At 36.9% G+C, this 14,995-nt stretch overlaps 1 protein-coding gene across 39 annotated transcripts in view; it reads left to right on the top strand.

Moving 5' to 3' along the window:
- The window catches only part of NEK1 (NIMA related kinase 1), a 225,714-nt gene extending 217,384 nt beyond the window's left edge, over nucleotides 1–8,330 (top strand). For 22 of the 39 annotated variants that reach the window (XM_055276379.2, XM_055276382.2, XM_055276377.2 and 19 more), the window contains 3 exons: nucleotides 1,000–1,130; nucleotides 1,294–1,426; nucleotides 7,081–8,330. In XM_055276379.2, coding sequence (XP_055132354.1) covers nucleotides 1,000–1,130; nucleotides 1,294–1,426; nucleotides 7,081–7,094 — 278 coding nt within the window. In that variant the 3' untranslated portion in view covers nucleotides 7,095–8,330. Of the gene's footprint in view, nucleotides 1–999; nucleotides 1,131–1,293; nucleotides 1,580–4,574; nucleotides 7,006–7,080 lie in introns of those variants that run through there. The other 17 variants (XM_063638371.1, XM_063638387.1, XM_063638374.1 and 14 more) reach the window with 2 other exon arrangements.
- The last annotated feature ends 6,665 nt before the right edge of the window (nucleotides 8,331–14,995 follow it).

The raw sequence follows: 14,995 nt of genomic DNA, 5'->3' as shown, positions 1-14,995 counted from the left end.
CAGAGTTTTGGACCTTTTTCTTTTTCAGTTTACAAATATTTCAAGTAGAGTATATTTTTCTAATCTCTGCTATGAACCATTTCCAACTTTAAATACAACTGAAGCATGCCTCTGGGTCTCTCCCCTTTTTTCATTCTTTTTCTTTTCATACAAATGTGTGATTTTCCATTTTTTAATTAAATTTTTTATTTATTTCTTATTATGTCAATGCTTTTTTGAAGCATTTTTATTCTAATCTCCATTTCTTGACTGATTTTTCCAGTAATAAAGATAATAACATTGTTTTCTTGGCATTCTATATTTTAGAAAGAGCTTCTGCATATATTAATCAGCAGGGTTAACACTGAAAGCAGTTTTTAAAGTACTAAAAACTCTTTTCGTAAATTTGGAAACTTTCTCTTTCATAACATTACCCCTCAGATGCATAGAAAGTGTGTCTGTTTCAATAACTATATTATATTAATTTAGAAAGAAAAGCTAATGTGAAAAGACTAAGTAATTTTTTTCAAAGTATCTTGAGCATGTACATGACAAAACATATTGGCCATTTATACTTTCTAGGTGCTTTCCTGAAATGTAATGATGTATGTGTTAGGTTGTCTACCTTCTGCAGGCTTTTCCATGGTATGGCCCACGTTTATCACCAGCTATTGAAAATACTAGTTAGTGTTAGCTGCTTCAAAGCAAAACCTGGAGGTGTGCTTTTTCCACTTTTTTTTTTCATTGAAGTAACATCTCTAGGAGTGTTTTGATTCCAACCTGATTTATTTTTTATATCTATAAAGGAAAAGTAACATTCTTGTTTAGATAGATTTATACATTTTTTTTTTTTACCAAATAAAGGACAAATATTAAAATGACAAAAACTGTTTATAATGAAAGTAGAAGTAGTCTATTTCAATGGCATTATTCATTTGTCATAGAGTTTTAGTCTATTAGGGTATGAGTTATTTTATTCAGTCTTTTTTAATCAATATCTATTTTAATTTTGTTTTTTAGATAACAGTGATGGTGAAACTGCTAGTGAATGTGAATACGATAGTGTCTTTAACCATTTAGAGGAACTGAGACTTCATCTGGAGCAGGAAATGGGCTTTGAAAAATTCTTTGAGGTTTATGAGAAAATAAAGGTAAGTGAAAAGTCAATTAAAACACTTAAAATGTGCAATGTTTGAAGGTTAAAGAAATGTTGTTAATCTGTATTGGTCATTAGATTTACTATAAATAAAAAGTGAAGTCTACAATTAGAGAAAGTTATTCAAATATTAATTTATATTTGGAAATTTGGTATAGGCTATTCATGAAGATGAAGATGAAAATATTGAAATTTGTTCAAAAATAGTTCAAAATATTTTGGGAAATGAACATCAGCATCTTTATGCCAAGATTCTTCATTTAGTCATGGCAGATGGAGCCTACCAAGAAGGTAAGATTTCTTCACATGTCTGTATAATTTTCAGTAAATGTGAGAAAAACAAGATGATACATGTATATGAATCAGCTTACATCACATCCATTTTGTGAAATCTACTTGGGAACTATATAACTTTTAAGCAATAATAAAATTAACTTTGTCATGTACTTTTACTGATCTGTCACATACTTTTACTGACTTAAGTCCTTTAAGTCCATATTTTAAATTTAATTTATAAGTAACCTTTGAATGAGATTTTTGGACAGCTCTAGCAATTAGAATAATTCTAGCCGGGTGCTGTTGCTCATGCTTGTGATTCCAGCTACTTGGGAGGCTTAAGTGGGAGCATGGCTTGAGGCCAGGAGTTTGAGACCAGCCTGGGCAACATAGTGAAACCCTATCTCTACACACAAAAAAATTTTTAATTAGCTAGGCATGGTGGTGGGCACCTGTAGTCCCAGCTACTCAGGGGACTGAGGTGGGAGGATTGCTTGAGCCCAGGACTTTGAAGCTGCAGTGAGCTGTGATTGTGCTACTGCACTCAGCCTTGGTGACAGAGCCAGACCCTGTCTCAAAAAAAAATAAAAAATAAAAAATTATAAATTAGAATAATTCATTTTTTTTGTTTTTTTGTTTTTTTTGAGACAGAGTCTTGTTGCCCAGACTGGAGTGCAGTGCTGTGATCTCGGCTCATTGCAACCTCCACCCCCTGGGCTCAAGTGATTCTCCTGCCTCAGCTTCCCAAGTAGCTGGGATTATAGGTGTGCGCCACCACACCTGACTAATTTTTGTATTTTTAGTAGAGGCAGGGTTTCACCATGTTGGCCAGGCTGGTCTTGAACTCCTGACCTCAGATGATCCACCCACCTCAGCCTCTGAAAGTGCTGGGATTACAAATGTGAGCCACTGTGCCTGGCCCTAGAATAGTTCTTATCAAGGATGTAGTATTAAACATTTTTTGTGTGTGTGAGATGGAGTCTTGCTCTGTTGTCCAGGCTGGAGTACAGTGGCACAGTTTCGGCTCACTGCAGCCTCTGCCTCCTGGGTTCAAGTGATTCTCCTGCCTCAGCCTCCTGAGTAGCTTGGCCTACAGGTGCTACCGCGCCTGGCCAATTTTTGTATTTTTAGTAGAGATGGGGTCTCACCATGTTGGCCAGGCTGGCCTCGAACTCGTGACCTCAAATGATTCACCCCTCCTTGGCCTCCCAAAGTGCTGGGATTACAGGCGTGAGCCACTGCACCTGGCAAAACTTTTAGACACAAAAAGCAATATGTAAAATTTTGAACAAGAATTTATTTCTAGATTATTTGCCCAAACATTAATTTTATTACTTTAAATGTTTAATTCATAGACTAAAATTGAGGGTTTTAAATGTTGATGCTTAATTTTAGCAATAAAAATGTTTATAAAATGTATTTGTATTCCATACAAAATGTTTGCATATTCATATAAAAAAGTCTAAGATTGCATTTAAATATATATATGTATATAGTAAGAGAGAAAATTAAGTTTTAAAAAAAGTTTGGGGAAGTCAACAAATTGGACAAATGAGCACAAGCAGTATAACATGAAGCCAGGAATGAAGAATACAAACTTCACGTTCAAAAGGTTTCCACATTTTCTAAAAACAGGAAACAAATTTGGTGCTGGTCTTTCTCACAAAGCAGAAAACCTAATTAATTACATGAGTCACAGTATTCATGAGACAAAACATTTTAGTTGCTCAGAGGACAGCTATTTTTGGTATTGAAACCAAAGGAATAATTTTCCCATGATCTTTAAAAAGAGGGCACTATCATACAGTGTTCCTCAAACTTGAATAACGTGGATCCCATTAAGGATCAAAAAATATTTTTTTCAGGCACAGGAATCCAAAGGTCTCTAAACCCCAGTAAAAAAAAAAAAAACTCAAGTCTTAGTGGTAGAAAATTTCTGTCAGTTGTGAATTATTACTGTAAAACAGATATATTTTTCTAAATATTAAAAAATTTTATCAAAATGAAAATATAAAAGGTAAACATTTTCTGGTACTTCTGGATTTCTTATTTTATTGAGACCTTGGACTTCATTTTACAAAACAGTGCTGTAATGGAATGAAAAGTATCCTCAGTAATTTTTACAATATTTAGATTTCATGAGGCTGTTTCTCATATGTCATGCTGTAAGTTAATGGCACAAAGCCAGAGGATGATTCCATTTCAGTAATTCTGTAGAGTGTATCAAACCAATTCTATTCATATTCAGACTATTCCACCTCCAGGCGGTTCTCCTTAAGTATTGTTTCAATAGAGCTCTTCATAAGTAATCAGCAACAATGTGCTTGGGGTTCAGTTTTGCTCAACAAGTATCTGGAGAGCTTTTAGTTTGCCTTGCCCCTTAAGTGGAGAACTGTAACAATCAACTTATTCACAAGGTAGAATTGACATCCTCTTTTGACAACTGAGCGGCTTCAAAAGGATATACGCCTACACAGAAGGCCATTTCCCCTGCAAAGGACCAAGAATCAGGCTAGGTTAGTACACCACTCAGGAAGCAATATCAGATTTTCTCTATACACAAATGAAAAGGGAAAGAGAACCCCAGAGTTCTGTATCGTAAAGCCTGACAGTAATTCCTTCAGCCTAGAAAAAATGTAAAGCAATTGAAGATGCCTACCCTGGCAATCTTTTCTAAAACTCTTAGTACATACCATTACAGCAGGTGTAGCTTAAGAAAAAAATTTAGTACAGCCCATAACATATTATAACTTACTATTATAGCTACTAAAGAAACTGGTTATAAAATGGATACTGAATTATGTGGATGACTTGCTGTTTTGTATTGTTAATCATGAGAGTTAAATGAAATGACTGGATTTTGATTTCATATTCATTGATTCAGAATAAATGTTTTGCAGTCCTTCTTATTGGAAGTCAGTAGAGCCCATATATAGCTGTTCTTTTTGATTTGGGGAGTTTTTTGTTGGTTTTTTTTTTTTTTTTATTTCTATGGAGACAGGGCCTTGCTCTTTCACCCAGGTTGGAGTGCAGTGGCATGATCTCAACTCACTGCAACCTCCTCCTCCTGGGCTCAAGCAGTCCTCCCACTTCAGCCTCCTGAGTAACTGGTACTACTGGCGTGAGCTACCATGCCTGACTCATTTTTGTATTTTTTTGGTAGAGATGGCATTTCGCCATGTTGATCTCAAACTCCTGGCCTGAAGCTGTCCTCCCACCTCAGCCTCCCAAAGTGCTAGGATTACAGGTGTGACCCACCGCACCCAGCCTACCTGTCTTACAGATAGTTGTCCAGACAGCTATCTTTTAGGCCACGTCTAGGAGATGATAAAGCCATGTCATCTGCATATGGTACTTAACACACTTTTATTCTCTGTGTTGGGGAAAAGGGAGAGTAAAGAAGGGAAGGGGTAAGCAAAATTTTATCTCGCTCACCCGAAAGTAACATCAAGTCATTAAGGTACAAGTTAAAAAGAAGATTGTCAAAAACACATTTCTGTTTTAGTTCACTGGAAATTATATGAGTCCTGAAAAGACAGCCTCAGCTATTTAACTCTCCTGATACTGTTATGGTGCAGGTTTGGTAAGCATCAATATCTTCAGCCATTGATAAAGTTAATGCTTTTTTGTCCATAGTTAGATACTATCCAGAGTCAGAAGTCAAATAGAGCTAATAAAATGTGTAAGCGATTTGATAGTATTCCTAATAAATTCTTCCACAAGGAGAGAAGGAGTATAGCAGCTATGGCCAGTGGCAACCTGGCAGAGGCTACCATGTTCTCACATTGAGTATTAGCATTAGCGGCCCAAGTTTATAGGTTCTTTTTTTTTTTTTTTTTGAGATGGAGTCAGGCTGGAGTACAGTGGCATGATCTCGGCTCACTGCAACCTCCGCCTACCAGGTTCAAGCAATTCTCCTGTCTCACCCTCCCAAGTACCTGGGATTACAGGCATGTGCCACCACACCCAGCTAATTTTTGTATTTTTAGTAGAGACAGGGTTTCACCATGTTGGCCAGGCTGGTCTCAAACTCCTGACCTCAGGTGATCTGTCTGCCTCGGTCTCCCAAAGTGCTGGAATTACAGGCATGAGCCACTACGCCTGGCCATTATAGATTCTTAAGAAGGAGACACATACCTTCTCTTCATATTCATTTTAGGTGGAATATTGGGCTGTGTTTATGTAATGAAATTTTATACATCAGCTAAAATGAGTGAATTAAATTCCATCTATCAATGTGGATAAGCCCCACAAACACGATGAGTTGAATAAGTAGAATATTACACCATTTATGTAGTGTTTCCAAACAATTTTGTTTAGATGTCCATGTACGTAATAAAAATAAAAGCAAAAACCCGTGAGCGGGAAGAATACACATCAATTTCAGACTACTGAAAATGCCCTTGGGGAAGAAGAGAAGGCAATAAGATTGAGAAAGGGTACTCTGCATCTGTAATATGCTTTTACTTAAATAATCCAGACCACTATGGCCAAAAGTTAGTTTTTGTTAATTCTACATATTATGGATATGTGTGTTCATTACTTTCCTGATTATTTGAAAAGTAAGTAAATTATAGTACAGAGTGATGTGTTACCTTGGAAGCAATAAAATGTATGTAAGTTGTAAAGTAATGATCCAACTACACTGATGGTGACAGGATAGGTCTTCCTAGGGGAGAGGACATCAAAGTTGGATTCTGAAAGACGAATGGGAATTTAATGCAAATAAGTACTCATACATGGAAGGATGCAAAATGTATTAGGGGAACTATAAGCAATTCAGTGTTCCTAAAGCATAAATTATAGGGGCAGTTGAGGAAGGTGGGGAATGAAATTTGCTAAGATGAGAAATATTTAAAAGGCCAGATCATGAAGGGCTTTGTAATCCACGTTAAGGAGCGTGGATTCCATTTTGAGGCAGCAGGGAGCTAACGAATGTTTTAAGCAGTGCAATGATTTGACATGACCCTTGGATTTTAATGAAAGATCACTTTTGCTAGAATGTGGAAGATAGTGTTTGCATATAAGATTAAGTTAACCAATCTGTTTAATTCACTTGATTATAATCTTTAGAATTAAAAAAAATTGAAAATAACAAAAATGTCTATAAATAGTAATGGTTAATTATGTCATATCCATTAAACAGAATACTGTACAGACATTGAAGTCAACATAGAATATATCCATGATTTATTCTTTAACATTTTATTGTCAAATTTTTATCATACTGAAAATTTGAAAGAACTTTACAGTGATCACCCATGCACCCACCACCTAGATTCTAACATTAACATTTTCTAATCTTACATTATCACTTATGTATCCACCTTTCCATTCACTAGGGTGTTTTCAGTGGAAAACTTATGTTTCAAAACTGCATTTTAGTGTAATTTTTAAAAGATATTTGTGTATGCATAGGAAAGCATTGTGGGAGGATTTATATAAAGTTAACATTGGTTATCTTTTCGCTTATAGATGATTTTTGCTTCCCATTCTGTTCTTCATTATATTGTCTGAATATTTTACAATGAATGTGTGATAAAATAATTAAAAAGTGTGTTTAAAACTACATTAAAGCTCTTTTCCTTTAGCATGAACAATAATGTTTTTTTTTTTAAGTAGATACAGCTTGATTTGAAATGAAGTCAATTTTTTTCTTTTTTCTACAGATAATGATGAATAATCCTCAAAATGTTTTTTAATCCTCAACTATATGAAAGCATTTGAATTTGGCTTATCAGAATAACAAGCTTCAGTGGGAAATACAGCAATTATTTATTTAAAAAATCAGATTTAAGATGGGCTTGCTTATTGCGTGAAAAAGATGGAGAAACATGCCATTTTTCAGTGAAGATTCTAATATTTTATCTAGTTTATTTTGTGCATTGAATTCCATGCTTAAATCTTGTAAAATATATACTTTATTAAATCATCCAACCAAAGCATAGGAAACATTGACCCAGAACCTGACTTAATGATTTTGAAGATTTATGCAATAGGGTAAGTTTGAGTTTCAGCAAATGTCTTTAGGTTGAAGGAATTACCTATGTCATGAAGGACCTGTCTGTGGTTTTTCAATGGAGTCTTTAAGCGTGATCTTTTTTCTGTCTACTACTTGTTTTCATTCTGGCCAGCAGTTCTACATTAAATCACCTTGTCAAGGGCTCTGTTTAGATGTATACATTTTGAAGATGAAATTTTTAGCCTTAAAGTTTATATTCTCAAGTCCTTTTACAAGTGTGTCTCCTGAACTAGCACACAGGCTGTAGAAACAGTCTTAGAAATCATTGAAAGATTTGATTATGAAAGAATAGCAAAATTATATTTCCTGACATATAAAAAGTTGGTTTAATGCCTTTATTTCTCTTTAAGGACCGGAACCAGGAATACTATATCGAAAAATTAGTCTGTGGATTTAACATTGACCTAGCATATAGCTTAAAGTTGCTCTTTTGGTTTTTAACTTCCTCCATTCATAAGCTTCAAGGACACTAAGATGTTAAAAAGGAGGAAATAATTATTTTTATTTTGACACTGTGACAGTTTTGGTAACTAGGATCCTAGGGAGGGAAATATTTGCCTGTTGAACTTCTTTCCGTTATGAGAGGATTTAGTTAGGTCATTAAGATGATGATCACACAGCTTCAATCACAATATGCCAAGTATAACCTGGTTTCGTTAGAGGTGTCTACAGTCCAGATGTTCTTCGTAATAAAAGCAAAGTTTTTGAACCTCTGAGTACAAAGCAGGCTGGTTGGCATAATATGTAATTTGAAAAATAAAATCTTATCTTGCAGCACTATCAGTATGTTGAATTTATTATGTATATTATTTCTAATATCCAAAACTAAATACTTGATTTTTTAATATGTGTGTTTATTTTCTGATATTGCTATTAAATTTTTATTATCTACCTGAAGTATATCGATTGTCTTTTATTTATTATTTTACTTTTTTCAATAGAAAGCTTTTACATCAAGCTGATAATACTTTTGTTGGTTTTGTACCTGATGATTTCTTTCTTCATAATGGAAGAAAATGAATTCTGTACTTTAATTCTTTACAATCCTGAAAGATGGGCATGATTTTGAGGAGGTTATGTGTTAATTCTTAAACTATTGCAACTATTAGAAAAGGGTATAATATGGTAGAAAAAAATTGTTTTAGCCATATTTCAAAAGATGTTATATGTGCAGGAATAAGGATGATCAATAGGATTTGTGCCATCTCCAGTCGATTAGCAGTGTGTGACTCTGGAGTGTTGTTATGGAAAGATTATGCCAGTGAAGAAAAGGGCTTTTTCAGTGAGGTCTGTTATAAGTGTTGGAATTGACATGTGGAAGCATCTGTAGATTCATAAATGTTAGCATTAAATGGGCTATCGGGATAATTTTGTCTTTTCCCCATTTAACATGCAAGGATATTGAGTTGAACATGAAATTAAGTCACTTGTGTAAAGGGTCAGGGTCAGAGCAGTTTCTCGGTCTTACACTGTTATTAGTTGCACATTCTTATCTCCCCCAGAGAATCAAAAAGAATAAATTTGATAGGAATTTGGGAGGCCGAGGCAGGTGAATCATGAGGTCAGGAGTTCAAGACCAGCCTGGCCAAGATGGTGAAACCACATCTCTACTAAAAATACAAAAATTAGCCAGGCATGGTGCTGGGCACCTGTAATCCCAGCTACTGGGGAGGCTGAGGAAGAGAATTGCTTGAATCGTGGAGGTGGAGGTTTCAGTGAGCCAACATTGTGCCACTGCACTCCAGCCTGGGCGACAGAGTGAGACTGTCTCAAAAAAAAAAAATTGATAGAAAATAGTACACCTGGCATTAATGAATTAAGAATTCTACAGGCCAGGTACACTGGCTCACACCTGTAATCCCAGCACATTGGGAGGCAGAGGTGGGAGGATCACTTGAAGCCAGGAGTATAAGACCAGCCTGGGCAACTGAGTGAGACCTCATCTCTACAAAAAAAATTAGCTCGACACAGTGGTGTGCACCTGTAGTCCCAGGTACTTGGCAGGCTGAAGCAGGAGGATTGCTTGAGCCCAGGAGTTCATGGCTACAGTGAGCTATGATCATGCCACTGCTCTCCTGCCTGGGCAACAGAGCAAGATTCCATCACTTAATACACACACACACACACGCCGATATTTCCTATTTCTGGCAATAACACACCATTCTACTTACCATTTTAAAACTTCTCAACAGAGAGGTTAAAGTTGGGGTTTTTCCCCATAAATTAACACATATTCTAATGCTTATCACTTGATTGATGATAGATCTTTGAAGAGTGTGTGTGTGTTTTACACCTAAAAACATGCACAAGAGGTAAAATGATGATGAATTGCAAGACCAAAGCTTTGAAGAAAACCCCAACTCAGAGAAATAAGTAGAATATTGCTGGGGAAAAAGCCACTTTTGACCTGAAAGCATGTCCAGTACCTCACACTTTGATATAGTGGGCTCATGGGGCAAAAAGGATGAAAGGTAAGGTCAAGGACCATCCTGACTGGAGAATCCCATAGGAAACCCCAAAGAGTTACATCTTCACACTAAGGGAGAGCTAAAACTAAACCCAACCCCAAATTAGGGACTGTACGAAGGGAAAGGGACAGAAAAGTCAGATAAGTTGTGGCCACATATCAGCCTTCAGATGGTTTTTTTCTGTGTGTGTATGCCTTGAGCACAAAAGCCTGGGTGAATGAAGGACCTTTAGATTTCATATAATTTGAGGTAGTTCGCAACTACTAGTGTCCCCTGAACCTGGCAGAAGCCATTCCAGTACCACTCTGAAGAAAGACACATTAATTAGGTGTTTTGCAAAGCACTGTAAATAAATTTTCAGGAGCAATGATGGACATGGAGTGAAAGATAAAATAGTGCACAAGAAATCAAGCTCTGCACACGCTTTAGATATGGAATTATGAGAGGTATTATTAAACAACTATGCTTATTGTGTTTAAAAAATGATTAATGAACTTGAAAATATTTGTAGGGAAAGCAAAACTAAAAAGGGATACAAATTCAAAGATAAAATATAATTTATGTACATGAAAAATACAGTAACCAAAATTTGAAAACTCAGTGGACATTCTTAGCAGCAAACTTCATGGCAGAAGAGAGAACTAGAAAAAATTACCCATAACATAGCACCGAGAGAGAAAAACGTAGTACAGAAGAGAAAGACAAAGATTCAGTGAGAAGGTCTAATGAGTATTTGACTAGAGTTCCAGAGAGAGAGAATGAGGTAAAGTTATTTGAGGAAAAAAAGGCTGAGAGCTTTTGACAATTGAAGACATCAATCCACAGACTGAAGAAGCCCAGTGAATTTCAAGCAGAATAAAGTAAAAGAAATACGCAACTAGTCTCTCAAGTGCAACTGGGAAATCAATGAAAAAAATCTTAAAATAAGCCAAGGATTAAAAGTTATACTGTCTTCAAGAAAATGTCCAAGACTGACAGCTGGCTTCTCAGCAGTAGTAATGAAGCAGTGGAATGATATCCCCAACGGATAGAAAATAATTGTTCCAGGCTTACAATTGACCCTTGAATGACATGGATTTGAGCTGCATGGTTCCACTTTTTTTTTTCTTTTTGGAGTCAATCTTGCTGTGTTGCCAAGGCCGGTCTTGAATTCCTGTCCTCAAGTGATCCTCCCACCTCAGCCTCCTGAGTAGTTGGGATTACAGGCATGAGCCCAGCTTGTGGGTCCACTTTGTGGATTTTCTTCGGTCTCCGTCACCCGTGAGAAGTAAGACCAATCTCTCCCCTTCCTCCTCCTTCTCAGCCTACTCAAGCTGATGACAGGGACAAAGACTTTTACAGTGATCCACTTCCACCTCATGAATAGCAAATTTATTTACTCTTCCTTCTGATTTTCTTTTTCTTTTTTTAGAGACAGCATCTCACTCTCTTGCTCAGGCTGGAGTGCAGTGGCACATAATTATAGCTCACTTCAGCCTCAAATTCCTGAGCTCAAGCAAGCCTCCTCACCCTCATGAGTATCTAGGACTATAAGCATGTGCCACCACGCCAGCTGATTTTTTTATTAGAGATGGGGTCTTGCTGTGTTGTCCAGGCTAGTCTTGAACTCCTGGCCTCAAGAAGTCCTGCTCCCAAAGTGTTGGGATTATAGGCATGAGCCACAGTGCCTGGCCTGATTTTATTAATAACATTTTCTTTTCTCCAGCTTACTTTGAGAATACAGTAAGCATACAGAATATGTGTTAATTGACTAAGGCTTCCAGTCAACAGCAGGCTATTAGTAAAATTTAGGAGCAAGTCAAAAGTTATACAAGGATTTTCAAATATGCAAGGAGTTCATGCCCAAATCCCCAAGTTGTTCAAGGGTCATCTGTATAGACTTAGCAAAACTATGTTTTAAGAATCAAGAAATGAGCTGGGCATGGTGGCTCACGCCTGTAATCCCAGCACTTTGGGAGGCAGAGGCGGGTGGATCACCTGAGGTCGGGAGTTCGAGACCAGCCTGACCAACATGCAGAAACCCCCATCTCTACTAAAAATACAAAATTAGCCGGGCGTGGTGGTGCGTGCCTGTAATCCCAGCTACTCGGGAGGCTGAGCCAGGAGAATTGCTTGAACCCGGGAGGCGGAGGTTGCAGTGAGCCCTGATCGTGCCATTGCACTTCCTCCTGGGCAACAAGAGCGAAACTCCATGTCAAAAAAAAAAAGAAATGAAGTCTAACTCACACTTCTGCCCATGATGAAGAAAAGAAAGTGGATTTACTTCTAACCTGGAACACCAGACAAAATGCATGAACCAATGGGTTTCAGATAGCAACAGACAGCAAAGGACAGTGCCATGAAAGAAGGGAAACCAACAAGGTAAGCTCTATGATTCCCCAAGTTTACAGCAAAGAAACAGCATGAGGTAGGGACAGACCCAAACAAAGCCCAGGAGTTTCCCTAAATCAAGGAGGCAGAATTTACAGAGGCGAAAACAGCCAGAATTTGCAAGGCAGAGAGGAGAAAGGAGGGCACTGCACAGGCAAGAAAGAGCTCCAGAGATCCGCACAGGGCTTCTTATGTCTTCAGCTGAATACTGATGATTGCAGCACATGAGGAAACGACCTAAGACTGGTGGAAACCACTATAACAGAGCAGCGGAATAATCCTTCAGTATGAAACGGGGTCAAGAATAGTTTGTATTTCCACCAGCCTGACTAGAAAGACCTAACACCTGAGGCATAAGAAACAGGAAGGTATTGCATGTATCATTAGTGGAGCCAAATTATCCCTAGATAAAGGCTATTCTGGTCTTGCCTAACAGCTTAAAAGCTAGGCATGCAAACATGCAGGAAAATTGACTCAGGGAGAAAAATCTATCAGTGAAAACTGCAGAAATCATACAGATAATATAGTTAGTAGTCAAGGACACAGCTAAAATATACTCTACACAGTGGCTCTTTCTATCTGGAGGTTCCAAATCCATAGATTCAACCAACTGCAGATCAAAAAATATTTGAAACAAAAATAGGACCTAGAACGAGAAATACCATATGACCCAGCAGTCCCATTACTGAGTGTATACTCAAAGGAATATAAATCATTCTACTATAAAGATACATGCATACGTATGTTTATTGCAGCAGTATTTACAATAGCAAAGACATGGAATAACTCAAATGCCCATCAATGACAGACTGGGATAAAGATAATGCAGTACATATACACTATAGAATACTATGCAGCCATAAAAAAAGAATGAGATCATGTCCTTTGCAGGGACGTGGATGGAGCTGGAAGCCATCATCCTCAGCAACCTAACACAGGAACAGAAAACCAAACACCACATGTTCTCACTCATTAGTGGAAGTTGAACAATGAGGACACATGAACATAGGGAGGGGACATCACACACCAGGGCCTGTTGGGGGGTGGAGGGCAAGGGGAGGGAGAGCTTTAGGACAAATACCTAATGCATGTAGGGCTTAAAACCTAGATGATGGCTTGATAGGAGCAGCAAACCACCATGGCACATGTATACCTATGTAACAAATATGAATGTTTTGCACATGTATCCCGGAACTTAAAAAAAGAATGCAACAATTAAAAATACAAATTTTAAAGGCAATACACTGTAACAACTATTTACATAGCATTTACTTTGTATTAAGTATTATAAGTAATCTAGAGATGATTTAAGATATACAGGAGGATATGCATAGGTTATATGCAAATACTATGCCGTTTTAGTAAGGGACTTGAGCACCATGGAGTTTGGTATCCACAGGGTCCTGGAACCAATAACCTGCAGATATTGATGGGCAATTGTACATTTTCTAAAGGTAGAGGAAAGCATGAACATGAAGAAGAAAGGCATGTCAGATTTTATATATGCCAAGTAGAAGTTCTATAGATGAAAAATGCATGTATAACAAATAGCAAATTAGCTACTCAGAAGAAAATAGTGAACTAAGCCCAATTGACATTTATAAAACATTTCATGTAAAACAAACAATATTTTCATGTGTACATGGTACATTTACTAAGATAAACCATAGTTTGGACATTAATCTATCAAGATATTTTAAATGATTCAAATCATACAAAGTACGTTTTCTGATCTCAATGGAATTAAATCCATTTTTAAAAAAGTTCTGGAAAAGCTTTACATATTTGGAAACTAAACATATTTCTAAATAACTCATGGATTAAATGAGAAATCACAGCCAAAATTAGAAAATATTTTGAACTGATTGAAAATTTAAATGTGACATATCTAAATTTGTGGAATGTGTCTAAGGCAGAGCTTAGGAGTGAAATTTATAGCATTAGACACATTGTAAAAGAAGCAATTCAATAACTTAAACTTCTACCTTAAAAAACCAGAAGAAAATAAATTAAATCTAAAATAGGCAGAAAAAAGGAAATGGTTTTTTAAAAAAGCAGAGAAACCAATGAAATGTAAACAGAAAATGAGAGAAGCCAAAAGCTAATTCTTAAGAACATTAACGAAATTGATAAATCTCTAGCTAGACTAAAAAGTGCTTAATACATAAATTTTAAATGTCAGAAATGAGAGAGGCCAAGTGACAGCTCTAAAAGACGTTAAATGGATAATAAGAATGTTGTGAACTATCTATGTGAATATATTTGACAATTTAGTAAAAATGGTCAAATTTCTTGAAAAGAAAGCTGCCTATATTAGTCGGCTTGGGCTGCCATAACAAAATACCATAGACTGGGTGGCATAAACAGCAGAAATCTATTTCCTCATAGTCCTGGAGGCTGAAAGTCCAAGATCATGGTTGTGGCTGATTTGGTTTCTGGGGAGGGCTGTCTTCCCACCTTGTAGATAGTCACCCTCTCGCTACATTCTCACATGGCCTTTCCTCAGTGGTGCACTGGGAGGATGGGGGAATGCTCTGTGGTGTCTCTTCTTACGAGCACACAAAGGCACTAATCCTAGAGGATCAGGATCTTATTTAACTTTCATAGAGGCCCCATCTCCAAATACAACTACACTGGGGGTTAGGTCTTCAACATGAATTTTGAAGTCACAAACATTCAGTCCATAACACTACCAAAGTTCATCCAAGAAGACAGAAAATCTGT

Source organism: Symphalangus syndactylus, chromosome 4 (genome assembly GCF_028878055.3).
Source record: "Symphalangus syndactylus isolate Jambi chromosome 4, NHGRI_mSymSyn1-v2.1_pri, whole genome shotgun sequence".
Lineage (NCBI taxonomy): Eukaryota > Metazoa > Chordata > Mammalia > Primates > Hylobatidae > Symphalangus > Symphalangus syndactylus.
Note: the sequence above shows the minus strand (reverse complement) of the source record. Positions and strands in the feature narration are given on the sequence as shown.